Source organism: Cnephaeus nilssonii (genome assembly GCF_951640355.1).
Source record: "Cnephaeus nilssonii genome assembly, chromosome: 5".
NCBI lineage: Eukaryota > Metazoa > Chordata > Mammalia > Chiroptera > Vespertilionidae > Cnephaeus > Cnephaeus nilssonii.
The window spans coordinates 81,147,400-81,165,949 of record NC_137076.1 but is presented as its reverse complement, the minus strand read 5'-3'; the positions used below and the strand labels follow the sequence as shown (position 1 = coordinate 81,165,949).

Below are 18,550 nucleotides of genomic sequence, written 5' to 3'. Positions count from 1 at the left end.
GGAAAGGAGAGGGAGAGAGAGATAAAAACATCAATGATGAGAGAGAATCATTGATTGATTGCCTCCTGCATGCCCCACACTGGAGATCAAGCCTACAACCCAGGCATGTGCCCTGACAGGAATTGAACCATAACCTACTGGTTCCTAGGTCGATTCTCAACCACTGAGCCATGCTGGGCCAAGCAAGAGCACTGGTTCTTAATCCTTACTGTGAATTCGGTGATTCTGACCTAGGGAATTTTAAAAAATATGAATGCCCAAGCCACATCCCCAAAGATTCTGATTCATTTTGCCTGTGGTTGAGCCCAGGCATTATCAGTAAACAAATAATACAGATAAAACAATAATATTTTAGTGTAAATATGTTCCAATTATTGCATGAAACTTATTGCATGAGACATACTAAAAATTATTTGCTATTTATCTGAAATTTAATTTAACTGGCTGTTCTATATTTTTATTTACTAAATCTGGCAATTCTACCTGAGACTCTAGGTTTAGCCAGCATTAACAATCCCACTGTTCTTGTGTATGTACATCATACAGATTGTCCTGAGTTTATTTAATGTTTTCTGAATAATTTTGCATCTTTTTAAAAGTATATTTTTCCCATTTCTAGGAAGTTCAATAATTTGTTTTTAGCCTGTTAGTTTCTAAGGGACTATTGCATACCTATAATTTTCATATTTCTAATAAATGTTTTAGGTTTCATGTTCTTCTTTCAATTTAACCTTTTTGAGTGTTTATTTCCTTTTTGCTATTTGCTGTTATTGTGTACAGGTGAAATAATGAATATCTTGGATTTACTTTAACATTCCAGGGGAGGGGAAGTAAGGAGATAAATAAAATAGGACTGGCAAAATGATAATTGTTCAAAGCTGAATCATGGCTATATGAGGGTTCATTGTACTATTCATTCTAATTTATGTATTTGAAACTTTTAATACAATTTTTAAATTCAAAGAAGTAAATAGATGTAATAGACATCCCTAAAGAGTGAAGGATCAGGTAGAGACTGGAAAGATCAAGTTATTAGCGCTGCCACAGAATGGAAGGAGTGGAGAAGTGTCATCTCACATCTTTGTAAAGATCAGAAATTCTGACTATTAAAAAAAAATTTAATAATTTCATAGGTGACAAATGATATCTAATTGTTTCATATTTTTTGCCTTTGATTATTAATAAGGTTAAATAGTTGATCATTTTGCAAAATATTTTCAAATTCTCTGGTCTGTTTACATCTCTTAGAGGCTGAGTGTGTTTATTAATTCGTATGATTTCTTTCTACAATAAAAATTATTCTTTATTATATTTTCTGTTAATATTTTTGGCAGTTCGCCTTTTAACCTATGGACATGAAATAAATGTATGTAATCAAATCCGTTCTATTTTTTGTGCTTCAATTTACTGCCTTTAAACTTAGAAGCTTCTTTTCCCCTTTTCACACTGTTTTAAAGCCAAATTTGCTGCTCAGATACTTAGTCATCTTGTATTCTGGTAAATAATTGACACCTGTTGTGTGCCAGTCTCAGCCTATCAATAAGGTGTTTCATAGACATGCGTTTTTGTTTTACTCTAGTTCTCCTATGGTTTAATTTATATTTAATTCTTTAGTCCAAGTGGCATTTATGTTTTGTTGTATGGTATGGGTGAAAACCCTTTCGTCTACCTTCAGCCAATTCATATCTCCAAGTTTCTTTTTCTTGACCTCTGCTTTCTCGCTCCACAGGCAAGCAGAGTGAGGGAATGAAGTGAAAAAGAAATACAAAATTATATTACTTTTGGTGTGTGTTTTTTTTAATTAGAAGTGAATAGTTATCTGCAAGTGACCAACTCTTTCTGGACACTCTCCCTTTCTGACAAGTAGCCAATAATGTGCATGTTTTCTTGAAATTAAAAGTTCTTTGAAAGTATCCAGCAGAAACCCTTGAAATGTCAGGCAGAAAATCAACTTAACTTACTGTTAAAGCATGCAAATATGAGAAAGTAATACATTCAGCATGCCCTAGGAAATTTGTTGAATTAGAAAAATTAAATTTTAACCCAAGTAAATATTATGTAGATTCACTTTATGTAAATGAATTTTTGCAACATGTTGACTTTCTGAGTTGTTATTGAGTTTTATTTTTTAAATATATTTTTATTGATTTCAGAGAAGAAGGGAGAGGGAGAGAGAGATAGAAACATCAACAATGAGAGAGAATCATTGATTGGCTGCCTCCTGCATACCCCACATTGGGGATCGAGCCCACAACCCAGGCATGTGCCCTGACTGGGAATCAAACCATGACTTCCTGGTTCTTAGGTCAATGCTCAACCACTGAGCCACCCCAGCTGGGTGAGAGTTTTAACTATAACCTGATTTTCACTGGAGATGAGAAGATGGGTAAGGGTTTAATAAAGGTAGTATGGGAAGGAGGAAAAAGAACAGAGGAAAGAGAAAGAGGAGGCGGGGAAATGGTGAGGAGGAATAAAAAAAAATTAGAGGGAAGGGAAAACACATGGGAAAGAGGATGAATTGGAGGAAAGGGGAAGAAAGGAATAGAAATTGATTTCCAGTCATTCAAAATGGGTTCAGGTGCCATGTTGTCAATTTTTTAAAAATGACTCACATTTATTAAACACTTCCTCTGTTCTAAGATCTTTACAGATATTCTTTTAAATCAGTTATCTCTCCTGGTGTATGATTAGACATTAGTGTAAAAATTCACTTTCTTATTATTTACACACATTACCTATTCTTTCAATAAATCTAAGACCCACACAGGTCAGGCTCCAGGTCTGCTACTTGGGGAGTGCGGGGGGCCTGATGCGGCGGGGGCCAAACATGGCGGGGATCTCCCTTTTCCGAGTCCCGCGCGGAAAGAGAGATGAACGAACCGGTTCTAAGTGGAGGCGGCCAGGGATTGAGAAATAATAGAAATAAAGAAAACAAGACACAGAAATAGATTCATGAAGCTGGGGCTGGGTGGGACGCCATCTTTCCTCTCTCATGGAGAGGCAGCATGACGCTGAGCCACCCAGCAGGTTTATTTTATATCCCAGAAATCCAGGAAGTAACACCAAAACTTAGGATCAAAGGAGCTTATTTGCATTCTTAACTAGGCCCTAGCATTACTGGATTTACATATCTAGACCCGCCCCTGCTGACACCTGGGCTGCTATGAAGTCAGAACTGATTTACATGTCCAGCCTTATTGGGGAAGCATGTTCCCAGGGCGTGACTTGGCCTACTCCCTGAGTTCAGCTGATGATAATTCAGGAAATGCCCAGGTGCCTCCCAGGCGGCCCTCTACAGGGGAGTTAGTGAAACTTCTAAACAATGGCATGTGGGCTCCTTTTCAGGAAAATCTTGAATGCTCTAGTTTAGTCTCAAGTCACTATGAAGACTGAAGGGTACAACTCTAGAGCAAGGCAGCTGGCCCACTATACTCAATGGTTTCTAAGCTCCTGATCTAGCAAGCCCTTTGGGACACAGGCTTAATGCTCCTTCCACTGAAATGTCAAGTCTGCATCTATTACAGTAATTATCCATTGCACGAATATATGGACTGAACATTGATTCTGAGATCACACACTCTATTTAATATATCTACTGAGCCAAATAACACCATCAATTTTTCACGCTGTTTTAAAGCCAAATTTGCTGCTCAGACTTGAAGGCATCTTGTATTCTGGTAAATAATTGACACCTGTTGTGTGCCAGTCTCAGCCTATCAATAACCAAAGTTGTGGCTGGGCCGGCCCTTGTGGTTCTTGTAATAGCAAGATGCCCTCAACAATAACCACCAGGAAACTTTGGGAAGGGGAGTATTACTTACAGATCCTGCAAATTACACAGCACACCTGGAACCACACATGGAGGTTGAGGAAAAGGGAAGAGAGAAAGAGCGAGCTCTCGGGAGCGCGAGAGAGCACAGGCCTGGGGTTCTGCTCTTATTGAGATTGCGGGTGAGGGCCTAGGGCTTCATGGGCTCACTCTTTATTGGTGAATTTAAAACATAAGAGAGAATTTAAAGTGCAAGAAGAGAAAAGGCAAGTGGGCCAAATGGTCAGTTACCGAAATCAACCAAAATCTCTGAAACAAAGGAGCATGGGGGCTGGAAGGGATGGGAGGATGGGGGGCTGGAAGGGATGGGGGGGAGAGGGAGGGCGTAGCCTGGCTCTTCATCAAGTCAGGTGGCTGGTAATGTGTTTATTGAGATAGCCATCTTTGAAGTGGCTTTGCCTTGCCAATCAACGCTTAAGTCATGCACTTGCATTACAAAAAGATAAGCCAACTGTCATAGTTTACACTACAACTCTGTATCATGCCATAATTATAATCTTCTGATAGAAGAGATTTAAAAAATTGTGCAATTTATGCATCTAAAACTTATGCTCATGAAAATTTAATTACAAAAGGAAAAGATAGTCAATTTGTTACAGAACATGTACCATGAACTGAACTACCTATTACAGTGGCTGGCATATACACTGTATTCAATAAAAGTTTATTTTGGGGGGCGAGGGCTAAAAAAAAATAATAAACAAGATGACTAGAGGGTTCTAGTGATAACAGTTGGTTTGTTGCAATTCTTATTAGAGAAGACTGACATAGTGTACTGGGAAGCGACCCAGAAACCTCCTGGCTGCCCATTTGAGTAATACTGTGGTATTTGATTATTGATTCCATTGGGTGTTGTGCCTTAGTCATGAACATAAGAGCCAAGGAGATAGACAAGGAGTGATATGGTAAGTTTCATACTGCAACTTTCCTCAAAAATAGCAGCTAAGGATAATCAGTCTTCTATTTCCTCCTATTCTTATACTTAGAAATGACCACCATTTCTTTCATACCACCATTTTCCATTTATTAGCAATAACAGAGGAAATACCAGTAGCACCAATTAAAAATGAATCCACATGACGTGTTTTATCCTTACAGCTGTAATAACTAGTAACTAACATGGATTGGAAAGCACTTTGCAAAGGTAAAAAGTGCTGTACAGATACATTATAATTGTCATCATTAATAAATTAGCCCGATTCTCCTAGTATTCAAAAGGCACGTAAGGTCAGATACATGGGTTTCAGTGGGGCAAAATGATCACAACCTACAATGTAGCAATGGTTCAGATGTGTTGGCAACAAGTTTTACCCCATGCAATCCTGCAGAGCTGAAGTTACACACCCTTCAAAATATGGGAGAATGAAGCTGAAAGTAGAGAAAACAGATTGTTTTTTAAAGATTTACTGCTTTTGTTTTAATAACAGACTCCTACCTCTTTTATGTTAACTTTTAAAATATAATTACTCAAACTTCTAAATTGTTACATTTTAACAAAATCAACATATCTTATTTAAGTTGACAGTAAATTTTATTATTCTCTATGAGCTGATATTCCAGACATCATTAGAATTTCAAAGCAGTCTGCAACTTGAAAGAGGTCAGATTGGTAAATTTTGTGCTTGCATACCCTCAGGGAATATCTTCAGTATTCACCCCAGAATTGTTACTAGAAAAAAACAGCTTTATCCATTCCCTTGCCAGCAGGAGTCTTGGCAAGAGACTGCTCTTGGCTGACCATAAATAAAATTCCTTGAATCACCAATATCTTGATTTAAGAAATAAATTTTACTGTGTCTTACATACACAAAAGCTGATTAACAATGGTTAAAAAAAACATTAGTCCACTTTTTCACAGGTGTACAAAAGGAAATATGATGGAATTACATTCAACAATAAAGCTTAAAGTTCACTCTAGGTAATAGTTGCATTAACATTCACATACACAAGCACAGAGTAGGTATATTTCAGGAGTCTTATAATAGCATACAGCATACATATGGGAGATTGATCTCAGGTAACATCATAGGTGTTAGCAAGATTAGCAATTCAGAGTGTCATAGAAAAGGCAAACAAACCAAAGAGAAGGTGTAGGCTAGCGCACCAAGACAAGTCACAGAATTAGAGGATTGCAAAGTCTGCTCACTGTGTGTATGAGAAAACAATATTTTTCTTCAATTTCTGGGTCTTGATATAGTTGGCTAGAGGAAGGTTGTATATTCAAAGTGCACATAATTGTTTCTTAGAAAAGAGAGAAAGATCCTTTTATTTAGTAATTAATACATGCAAGAGGCAGCCCCAGAGTGACCTGAAAGAGTAAAGCTGTGACTGGCAGGTGGCCGGTATAATACAGATGTTCCAGGCAATTCTCTTAAAGCACTTCTGTAGCAGCAATGGTCATTTAAATGGCTGTAGACTGAATTCGTTTTTGAGGCGAGTTTAGGGGAACGGTCTTCATCATAGCTCTCTTTAAAGATTTATAGTTATAGATTTTCTCTGTTTTAAATAAATCTATCAAACAACAAACAGCATAAAGTGAGGTGTTGGGGTTTTCTTTTTTTCTTTTGCTTTTGCATATGTGTCATTGGAAAAGGATCTGGCCTTTTCATAAACACCGTGTGCAAAAGAATGTTTAATAAAGTGAGCACAAGGACATGTACAGGAAACACATCAGATCTGCTTCTGTTGCCCTGGCTGGGCCCCTGCTAAACACTGAACTGTTGACGTGTAGATACAGTTCAGGTTTTAGGTGTAATGACATCACAGCCAACAGACTTTAGGGACTGCTAAAGCCTTGTCCTTGAGGACGGTTTTGACTGACAGAAGGTGGCCACCACTTCTTGAGTTGTAAGATTTAGAAAGTCTGGTTCCTTTTAAATTTCACATTTCCCTTCCTGACTGGTAATTCCCAGTGTTGATTTGTCTTTGTTTCCCAGCCCTCCTTTCACCAACTAGATTAATCTGGCCCATCCCAGCCAATGTGACACTCACATACTCCTGGTGGCCCCACATGCCTAGTGGCCACAGATACCCCAGCTGCTCAATCTTAAAACCTTTCAGCCTGCCCTGCAAGTGTCATCAAGACAGGATCCCCGGAGCTCAGGGCAGAGAGTCCAACCTCTCACTGGCGGGGCTGGGAAGCCTCTCCTTTGCGGCGGAGGAGAAAGGAAACTTGGGTCTGCTTTTTAGGTTCTGAAAACAAGCCAGAGTGGAGAGAAAGTGTTAACACCAGACTTAGTAAAGCTTTTCAGACAAAACCTGTCAAATGAGATCTAGACAAACTCAGGGAACTTTCTGCAGATTTCTGAGGTCTATTGAGAGGGTGGATAGGAGAAAGGGGGGGGGGAGTTGCTACCCGGGAGAGAGTTGCCGTTATTACAAAAGCTGGCTAAGTGGCTTGTTTCCGTTACAGGACCTCACTGGTCACTGTTGTCAGTCGTGCTGTTCCCTTTCTCTTTTTTCTCCTGGGTCTTGTTACCCTTCTTCTTTTTCTTCTTTTTCTTGGTCTCCTCCTTTTTGCCGAAGGTTATGAAGTCACTTTTGTCAATTTGGCTGTTAGTGGGCTCCTGCCGGATGGAGATGATTGCAGGAGATCCTGGGATAATGAATTTGTCTGGCAACTCACCGGGACCAGATTGTTTGGGGTTGCCTGGTCCGTATTTAAAGGTCCAGCTGTTGCTGTTGACACCAGCACCGACTGGAGGGGACACCTCTCCTGCCTCAGGTTCTGAAAGACAAAACATCACAAGCCAGTAAGAGAGTCAACACGTGCCTTCCATGCCACATTAGTGGGTAGAATATAGGAAAAGCTACACAGACAGGCCTGGCCCCCCAAGAAAAAGAAAAACAAAATACCCTGAGGTCGAGCTACTGTAAACAGGGCATTCCCTGGAGCAATCAGATACCCTGGGACATTTTTTCTTGTAGTTACCTCACAAACTGAAATACCTGAATCTCACCTGATGTCAGGTACTACACTACTGTTTCTTAAGCCAGTCTAAGGACCGCTGGAGTCTCCAAGTTCTGTCAGAATTTTTTAAATACAGGTTTCAATAACGACGGTAACTTAAAAGGCAGCTGATATGATAGATTCTGCATCATCTGGATGATGCTCCCCAATTTAAGAACTGCTAGGGGATTTCAGAACCCTTGTCTGCAATTGTATTCAAAATGCTTTAATTGTCTTCAGCTAATGGGGAAAAGAAACCTAAAAAGAAATACATGATGCAGTTTAGAATGTTAAAAAAAAAAAAAAGCAGAATGTTACTTTTAGTGTATGAATTCAAGAAAACTTCAGCTACAAAATATATTTTGACACCTATTCTGTCAAAAAAAAAGATAAATTTAGTTGAATTAATTACATTTGAACCTTAAACAACATGGGGTTGTTAAAGGCACTGAACACCCACACACCCCCCCCAAGTAAAAAAATCTACATATAATTTTTGACTCCCCAAAAACTTAACTACTAATAGCCTATTAGTATTGTTGACTGGAAGCCTTGCCAATAACATATACAGTGTATTAACACATATTTTGTATATTATATGTGTTATATAATATATTCTTATAATTAAGCCAGAGAAAAGAAAATGTTATTAAGAAAAATATAAGGAAGAGAAACTACATTTACAATAGTATATTTACTTATTGAAAAAATCCACATATAAGTGAACCCGTGTAGTTCAAACCCACGTGTTCAAGAGTCAACTGTATTTGATCCTAATTCTATTATAATAACCTTGTGGGGTGGTGACATGAAGCAGAGGAAGGATGGGAATACTAGTAAGTGTAGGCATCGAGGGACACTACACAGCATAAGAGAATGGCATCCTGTTGTAAATCAGGCCTGCTTGTTTGAATAAAGCACTGGGAGCCAACCTCACTTGACAAGTCCAGTCCCCTCCCTCAATGTGCTTACAGTCTGGATGGAACTTACACTTAAGCAATTATAAACCAATTTGATAACTGCAACAACCAATGTACATGTAAAGTATTATAGGACTCAAGAGGAGAAAGTTATTAATTATACTTGAGAAAGTCAAAGGAGATGCCAGAGAAGAGATTAAATTTACACTGAGACTTGGGGAAATGATTATGCATCCACAAGGGTTTTCAATGCAAGACTTTCCCAAAAGTCTAGTTGGAAGACACACCATAAAGTATACCCATGACTTCTAGAAGGGTAGAGTTCAGCGCTAGAGAGGAAGAGTAATGGACTGTCTGTGCAAAGTGATCTCAGTGGCCATGACATTGGAACCTTTGACATCACAGCAATGTTCTTATAGCTGGCACTGCTCCTTTGCTGGAGTTGTGGAGCTCTTGGTGCTGGGTAAGGATGTTGCAAATTTAGTTCAAGTATCAGCAAGCAGAGTGGGGAGGGTGTAAGAAACTTTCTTTTCTCCCCTAAACTCCTTTCCCTACACCATGCTTCCCCTGCCAGAGCTCACTGCCACAACAGCTCTTTGAATAGAGGCAATAGATATTTTTTTCTGAGACTACTTCCTTTGATTCATCTAATATAATCAAATCTGCACTTGATCTCAGCCTGTTTACCTTTCAAACACAGGCCCTGACCCTGACAGACAAAGACAAAAGTGGGAAATGTATTTAGAAGCCTCTGATTTGGCATCTAGGGGAATTGGATTTCACCACTCTTCAGTTCTTTATTGCTCTTACAGGAGCCCAGGATGGAAATTTCTTTCCAACCATACCCAGAACTCTGCATGCGGCCTTTAGGACTGTCATCTGGAGATGCAGAGCTCAGAGATATCTTTATCTTGCAGAATTGAGGAACATTAATGGCCATGCCTATTGGCTGAGGGAGCCCCTCACAGCAGGACCACTAAGAGTTAATGAGCTCTTTTACCTGTCATTGAGCTTCTCTGGGCTTTGCTGGGAGTCTGAGTTGGGTCTGACTCAGCCTAAACTCCAAGAAGCAATGAGATGACCATTCAGGTGCATCCTCCTCATATTCAGCTTCTGCAGAGCAGAACAAGATCTGCTTTCTCCACCCCTCACAGACCTTTGTGCCTAACCTGTTCTGGCTGATGAATAAGCAAGCACCTCTGATGGCTGTTTCAGGTGAAATAATAGCTTAAGGATCTGACAAACACATTTACTGACCTTCTGATCTCAGTCCCTTTGGTCAAGAGCACTGAAACCCTTGACCAGCTTTGCCTATAGCTGTGACTTTGGGGCAGAATCAAGGAGATAACTCCCCTCTGAAGAAGATGAGAGAGACACGCCTTTTATGCCCCTAACCCTGGCCCAGCGCCAGTCCCAGCAAATGGTCAATCAAGGGAATGTTTTTTCCTTCAGTGCTGCCTCCCTTCCCCCATCCTGGGACCTCCCACAAGTCTCCTCCTCTCTGCTCCCAGGCCCTAACTCACGGGCAGACAAAGACAGGACTGAAAAGCAAGCAGTCAAGACACAAATGAATGGATCGATTAGACTCGAGGATTTCAGACACACATCAAGCAGGTGTGGATCCCTCACATTCAGATTACAACCCAATAGGATTTTAAATTTTGAATAAAATATGATCATCATAGTAAATGGTTTTGCTTTTCTATTTTTCCACAACAGTTAGGAATACATTTTAAATCAGAACAGCATATATATATATATATATATATATATATATATATATATATATATATATAAATTTAAAAGCATATAGATCTGCAACTTTAAGAACTGCCCTCTGGAGGTAGCTGACCACTTCACTTAATCCTGTAATCCAGTTTAGGCATTTCCCTTAGGCACTACCCAGGGCATTCTTGGCAACATTCCCAACTTTCCTCTTTCTCGCTAAACCAGCCCAGGTGAAGTTCATCTTCCGTGACTGGGAATGATTGGGCTGGAGGCTTTGCCAATGCCGATGCCAGGGAAGGTCCTGAAGATTGTGAAGTATGTGCCGGACTTGTAAACTCACCCCCAACCCCTATTCTGAACTGCCCTGAACAATCAGCTAAGGCCAGGAGAGGTTTATGTGATGTAAAATAACTTCCCCTGACAGAACAACACAAAGTCATTTTGGCCAAGGATCTTACCTTCAGGAAAGCTCTTAGAAGAGCTAGAGAATTACGGAGGGTGTTTAACTCTCTTTTCCTCTCTTCATTTTGCTTTGCTCTTCTGAATGTGAGGGCCTGGCCTGGCTCTATGACGTGATAGTATATAGTCCTGAGCAATGCACATAAATATCTCTGAGCCTGTTTCCTTATTCATAAAATGGAGATGCTCACCCTCCTGTCTACATCAAGGTTACGGGTGTAGTTAACATTTACTGGGCCCTTCCTGTGTGTGTGGCACTGGGCTGAGTAGATCTGCATGCAATGTAATTTTTCACTCCTCACCATAGGAAGTAGATATTGCCACTGTCCATGCATGTTTTATAGGTACCTCTGTTTTATATATAAAAAGACTAAGGACCAATGGTCACATGGTTATTAAATGGTGGGATCTGGCAACCTCACTCCAGTTAGGAGACCCACATCCTGAGCTGTATATGAAGGCTCTTTGAAAACGCTGAAGCATTATACAAATGAGGCAATTACTATAATTGTATCTGTTTCGTCACCACGTGGGAAACTGGGATATAGGCAGGAGTCTCCAGGCTAGATCCGTTGAAAGGAGTGGAGGTGGGGGGAGGGGTGTGTGGGAGGGACAAGCTCAGGAAAAGCACTGCTCGGTCTGCAGGTTTCCGCCCCTCCCCTTCGCTCTTCATTCATCCCTTTGTTACCATCGCGGGGATTTTGGTGCTAACGTTAATAAAGAGCTTCCAGAAAACTCATCATTTTGATTAAAGCCGGGAACTATCTTGCCAGACAGCACTCTGGAGCCTGCCTACCGCCCGCTCTGCTAGGTTAGTGCAGCCAGCAAAGGCTATTAAAGGATTACAGCCGCTTTCGGCCCAGCCAGACAGCTCCCCTGGATGCACGTTCTCGGGCGCAGATGCTCTGCCTCTGGCGACGCTGGGAAGAGGCAGGACACAGAAGGCTCTGCAGATTCTGGGTTTGCAAGTGAACATCCTGGCTTTCTGAGCAGGGACCGCTGCCTCAACCCCTTCCTTGACTGCTCTCCCCACCGAGCCAGCCACCGCAGCCTTTAAGCAGCTCCGATTTCATTTGAGCCTTCTTCGGCTTTGAGCAACCATTTCATCTCTCCGTCTCCTATCTGCCTCTTTCTTCGTGTGTGTGTGTGTGTGTGTGTGTGTGTGTGTGTGTGTGAGAGAGAGAGAGAGAGAGAGAGAGAGAGAGAGAGAGAGAGAGAATTTGGCAGATTGTAGAATCATACATGCTCAGCCTAATCAAAAGGCAAAAAGCATCCACCACCAAACCCGCTGAAAGACCAGGTTGTAAAACATCTCTAGCTCTCTCCCCTCACCCCCTATCCTGCCATCTGTGGGGTGTGTGGACTGCTGGAACGAGCTCCGCCTCCTCTCCCTCACTCAATCCTTTATGAATCGGGCGACGTTAATCTGAGTAATTACAGCCCACAAAGCGTAGGAGAGCCGAGGTCTGAAACCCAAACCCTGTCTAGATCAGAGAGAGGAGGAGAAAGCTCAAACCACCTGGGCTAGCATTTCCCCCAGGCTTCGTAGTCCTTCAGTTGACAGTGGAAAGAATTTTCCATGGAAACAAGAAGTGTAAAAAATATACTTCCTGCTCTCTGTAAGACTTTAAGGCTCCATAATCAGAATACTAGGTTTAGATTTAGCTAGTGGGAATTATGTGATGTTTAGAAAATTATTTAATATTTCTGGGCCTCAGTTTTCTTGTGTAAAGGAGACAATAGCACCCACCTCATGGGCTGTTTTAGGATTAAATGTAATTATCCTTAAAGAGCACATAAGGCAGCACCTGGTGCAAAGTAACAACTCATGCATTTTGCATGGTAGTAAGATCAGAGCGGCAGCAGATTTATTCATTTGTTTAAGGAATATTGATCCATTACTTGTGATGGGTCAGGCACTTTACTAAGCATTTTGCATATGTATGTATTTATTTGAAAATACATTATCTTATATATGTATATATATTTAAAAGATTTCCATTTTATAGATAAGGAAACTGAAAGCTTAAATTACAAGATGATTTGCCCTGAATCACAGAGGGATTTGGTAATAAAGCTTAAAAATTATTCTCTCACTGACTCCCCAGCTCCATAATAGATTTTTATTTATTTTTACTTCTTGAAGCTTTGGGAATGGGGGAAGAGACAGAGTTGAGCTCTATTCACAGGCCTAGTATTCTGATCCCCTAGAGTAGCTGGAAAGGGACTATAGTGTGCAGGCTTGGTGATGGGGAAGCCAATATGGTCCCGCTCCCCAGGGGCTGCCACTCCTGGTGTTTCACCTCCTCTGGGTGGGCTGAGTGATCTGGAAGAAGATTTTGTGGCTGCCTGGTGCCTCAGGCCACAGCTGGGCTAATTTTCAGTAATCTTGGAGCGGAAGAGATAAATACAGTTTCGTATTTTTAAGCCTCAGCTCTTGCTTTGTGCCCAAAATAACTCTGCCATTTCTAGGTTAAGAGTATAAAGACTTCACGTGCTAGGAACCCAGATTCAAAAATCGGAATAGCCAGTCTCAAATCTTCCTAGGTCTCCATAGTCAGCTAAAAAAATATTTAAATAATCACATTTCTTGTTTCTGTGACTACCACAGGGCTCCTTTTAAAAAAATCATTAAGAACTCCAAGATAGCTCCAGCATAATATTAAACCAAACAGGGCTTTTCTAAGTGCTGGGCAGCCTTGCTTGGACCCCACTGCTGGGTTCCCCCTTCAGCACCAAAACTTGACAGTGACTCTTCCCAGGGTCTCACACTGACTTCCTATCCCACCCAAAACTGTGTATGGCATAATCATTCCACCTAGCAATGACACTGCTTCTGGCTTTGGTTGAGTTTTCAAACTTTTCTTCTCCAGCCTTCCCCCCTTATTTTGCCACAATCTGTGCGTCTTAAATTTGGCAGCAATCCCAGGCTCTGTGCTGCTGTGTCACTTCTCAGCCTTGAGCAACCATTTCTAGACAAGCAGTGATGTCCCTGCACTGAGGGTATAAAATGGAGGAGCTGTCAGAACAGTGCAGCCGGAGAGCAAGAGAAATAGTCATGGGGAGGGCCCTCATCCCCACTACCCCCCACACTCTGCACTGCAATACCACTCCATTGAAACTAAACAGTCTGAATCCTATTCACCGTGTGCCAGGTATTGTGCTAAATGCCAGAGTGTTACATTGAGTAAATGCTAACATGTTTGCGTGAGCTAAGCATTTTTGCATGTATTGTCTCATTTAATCCCTATAGCAGCCTACAGTCTTGCATCTTTCACACACTAATAAACCTGAGGCATAACAATTAAGTGCTACAGCAGGGATCTGAGGCACTGTACAATGCCACGCTGCCTCCCTTAAGCTCACACAGGTAAAATTTAAAAAAACCTGCCCTTCACTCTCCATATTTTCTCAGACATAATCAAGACCAAATCCACCAGAATTACCTAAGAAAATTCCCAAAGCCGATTCTTTTTACAAAAATGCTGCACACACCCCACTTTGGGTGCCACATTTCTAGACACTCAAAGTTTCCAACCCTTGTTTTAGGTAGAGAAAAACACTAAGTTGATAAGATAGCTCATGAGTTAGTCTTCATATATTACAGGTTGTTTTAAAGATTCATAGAGCAAAGGAGGCTTATACGGTCTCCTTTCTTAAAAACTAACTAACAAATCTCCTGGTGGCTCTCCATTGCTAGCAAATGAAACTACAAGTTCTCTAGCTGGATTTTTAAGGCCCTACAAAATCTGACTTCAGACTAGCCTTCTGATCTCATTTCCCAACAGCCCTTCATCCCACTCTACTCCTCAGATGTACTCATTCCATTTACCCAGATTACACACTTCTGATTTTTTTTAAGAATGCATGTATTGTTCCCTTTGCCTGGAACTATCTTCCTTCCCACATCCTACTTGCCATGCTTCAATACCCAAATTACAGTACGTGTCACATAATCTCTGACCTGGTCCCCTAAATTCCCAATTCCATCTTCTGGATTCTCACAACATCCAGTATTCATGGTTATTGAGGGAGCATTAAGGCCCAGGGAAAACAATTTGGGGGACTCTCTCTCAGGAAAGGTGAGCCAGCTTACCATATTTACATGGGGCTTGTTTTTATTACAACACAGATAGAATCTGAGTCCCATTCTGGACTGACAGGCCCTGGTGGCTTGTCTCAGCTTCCTTTCCCCTCATTGGCCCTGCCTATGCATGGCACTGTTATGGTCCTTATCACATAACATTGTAATATTTCTGTTTTATTTCTTTATATTTCTGTTTCCCCACACTAGCTTATGAGGACAGGACTGTGTTATATTGAATATTATATTTGCATCACCTAGAATAGATTGGTCTTAAGCAGATGGTTAATAACTATTTGTTTAATGAGTATATACTAGTAGAAGGTTCCAACAAAATTCTATATTGAAGCCACGCCAGGGAAAATACCTTTGGAATGATATTCTAATATTTTACTTCTTTATGTTTATGTGTGTGTGTGTGTGTGTGTGTGTGTGTGTGTGTGTGTGTGTGTGTGTAAGAGAGCGAGAGTATATGAATGAATGAATGAATGAATGAATGAGTGAGTGATTTTAAAGAGAATGGTGGCGGTGGTTTAAGGAGGAGTTCTAGGGACCTGCCTATGAAGTGGGTTTTGTGAGGATCTTCAGAGTGTCCTTCAAATCATTACCATTTAGAGGGCTAGCATCCTGGAGGCAAGATTGTGACCCTGAGTGAGAAAGGACCAAAACAGATAATTTATATCTCTAAATCCCTATATTTAAAGAGAGCTATTGAAGAGCTCATCCTCCTTAAAATTTCACCAAGGCAGATATTTAGAATCAATTTATACTTGGTCCAATAGAGGGAAATTGACATGACACTGATCATTGACTAAACAGGACCCCATTCACTGCAGACAACAGGGATAGCAGTTTTATTGACATCTTGGTGACACAGGAGCCTGCAGGAGATCATGAGTCTCATGCCTAATCACTGTCAGAGGCATAAGGGGTGGTTTATTCTCCAATCAGAGCTGCTGAGAGTCTCCAATCAGATGCTCTAGGTTTTGGAGGTGCCTAGCCTGTTTGGATTTCAAGGAGATAGCTAGTATGAGAATAGTTTTGTTATGCAAAACGCTCCTAAAAACCCCCCCAACAAATCCTGAATACATGTATATCCATGGAATTGGCCCAGAATCACCTTCACCCCTGACCCTGACACAGGATGCCTCATTGAGGAAAAGCAAGTGAGATATAGGAATACTGACAAAGCACCTCCTCTGCTCCATTTTCCACAAGTCCCAACACACACATACACACCAATCAGGCTCTGCACTTACTTCTTCAGGGAAGTCCTGAGTATGCATTTTAATTTGCTTTCGCCTAGACAGATACTAGATGCATACAGGACAGGTAATATATGTTGCCCCTGTCTCCTGGCATCACCCCGGGAAGAGTAACTTTTCTGCTAGCTGCCATGCCCTTTAATTGAATCCTTCCAGATTAGCCTGTGGGTGATTCAAAGAGTACTGTCTTGTCCTGACTGCTCCCCAATATTCAATATAAAACAGTCCTGTCCTCATAAACTAGTGTGGGGAAACAGTATTTTAGGAAAAATACTCTTAAGCCCAGGACAGAACAATATCTCTTATCCCTTAATAATGCAGTGGGAACCATTTTCCTCTTGTCTCCACATTTCCACCCCTGCCCATAGAGAAGGGAATACCCACCAAACCAATATTTCCCGAGCCTGTAGCCATAGGTTAGGAAAGGAGCTCTTACCTTTAGCTCCACTTCCTTACTTACTCTCCCCAATAAGGAAAAGTTGTTCATAGGATTGGGGAGATTTCCATAAATCATACTTTATTGTTTTGTCATTTTAAAAAAGCAATTAATTATTTATTTTTTAATCTTTATGGTTGGAAGTACATAAATCATACTTTAAATAGATTGTGCTTCTTGATTGAATAAAGTTAGCACCAACAGTCACTATTCCTTCATGACATACTTCTCTAGTTCTCTTTCTCTTTCTCTCTTCTAGCTTAGCCTCTGTTTGGTAATTAAACCAGGGTAGTTCTCCCTCCTCACCAAGGGAGAGGTCTTCCATTCTTCATTTTTTTCTCTTGCATTTGGGAGGTTGGACACCTTATCATATTCTCCAGACGCTCCTTACCAATAACAAACCTGATTCTGACCTTTCTTAGTCTAGTCTTAATTAGTTAAAATTTGGAGGGAAAGCAAGGTGATTAATTAGTCTCCACCAAACTTCTGACAATAGCCTTCAAAAAGCATTTAAAGTCTCGTCCATACTGACTACATCCTTTTCACAGTCCTAATATGCAACTTATTTTACCTTCACCTCTACTGAAATTTACACACAGACACACATAGCCATCTGTGCCTGAACATGAAAGACCTTGTGGTAGAAATATAATGGCCCCCCAAAGATGTCCATGTCCTAATCCCTGGAGCTTGTGAAAATGTTATGTTTCATGACAAAAGAGACTTTGCAGATCTGATCCTGACACAGTGTAATCACAAGGATTTTTATAAGTGAAAGAGGGAGGAAAGAGAGTCAGAGTCAGAAGAGATTTGTAGGAACTCTGCTGTTGGCTTTGAAGATTGAGGAAGGAGCCAGGAGCCCTGAAACGTAGGCAGCCTCTTAAAACTGGAAAAGGCAAATAAATGGGTCCTCCCCTAGAACTTCCATAAGAAATGCAGCCCTGCTTATGCCTTGATTTTAGCCCAGTCAAACCCATATTGGACTTCCAATAGTCAGAAATATGAGATAATAAATTTATATTGTTTTAAGCCATGTAGTTTGTGGTAATTTGTTACAGCAGGCCTAGGAAACTAATATAGATTTTGGTACCTGGAACTGAAGTATTTTTCACCTGATGTGTGGGACAAAATAATAGTAGTGTGTTAGTTAAGTGCATAGGGCTCACCATCAGAGAGATAGGCGTTCAAATATTACCTTTGCCATTGTATTCATCAACAATTACTTATTAAGCACCATTGTGTGCTACACAACTTACTTGACATTGGAAATATAATGATGACCAAAAATACACTAATTGTGTGACTGTAGAGAAGTCACTTAATTCCTGAGCCTCAATTTTCTTATCTGAAACATGAGAATAATAATATTATACTTCTCTCTCATTTAAATAGGCAATGCATGTAAAGTGCATTGTCACAGTTCTCAATAAATAGTAGCTATCATTAAGTCTTTCTTTCTCTTGTTCTAAAAGACTATTTCTAAAATCCAGGGGGCAACAGCACAGGATTTAAAGACTCCAAAATTTCAACAATAAAGACTGTCCCACTGACACACATACACACACACACACACACACACACACACACACACACACTTGCTAACAGGCATTGGCTGAGAGAAGGAAACTTCTATATACCATGGCTCATCATCAAATACAAAACCAAGCTCCCCAGCACAAAGGTGTCCCACTCTGGCCTGGTTACCTACCTGGTGATGCTCTTCTTCCCCCTAAAACTCTTGGACATGCAGCGTGGTGTGCACTAACGTAAATCATTCATGCTGGCTGAAGCTTCCAGGCTTGCCACAGATCTTTAGGTGACCCCGCAGTGATTATGGGAACAGAGATGTGATACCTGTTCTTGGGCAAGACAGTCTCTAT

The 18,550-nt window shown here is 40.8% G+C and overlaps 1 protein-coding gene across 11 annotated transcripts in view; it reads right to left on the bottom strand.

Annotated features, from left to right (window-relative positions):
* Positions 1-4,882: 4,882 nt before the first annotated feature.
* The window catches only part of LOC307099907 (protocadherin alpha-C2), a gene marked incomplete at its 5' end in the record, with an annotated part of 168,528 nt that continues 154,860 nt past the window's right edge, over positions 4,883-18,550 (bottom strand). For all 11 annotated transcript variants that reach the window (XM_079772004.1, XM_079772005.1, XM_079772006.1 and 8 more), the window contains one exon: positions 4,883-7,556. In XM_079772004.1, coding sequence (XP_079628130.1) covers positions 7,246-7,556 — 311 coding nt within the window. In that variant the 3' untranslated portion in view covers positions 4,883-7,245. The remainder of the gene's footprint in view (positions 7,557-18,550) is intronic.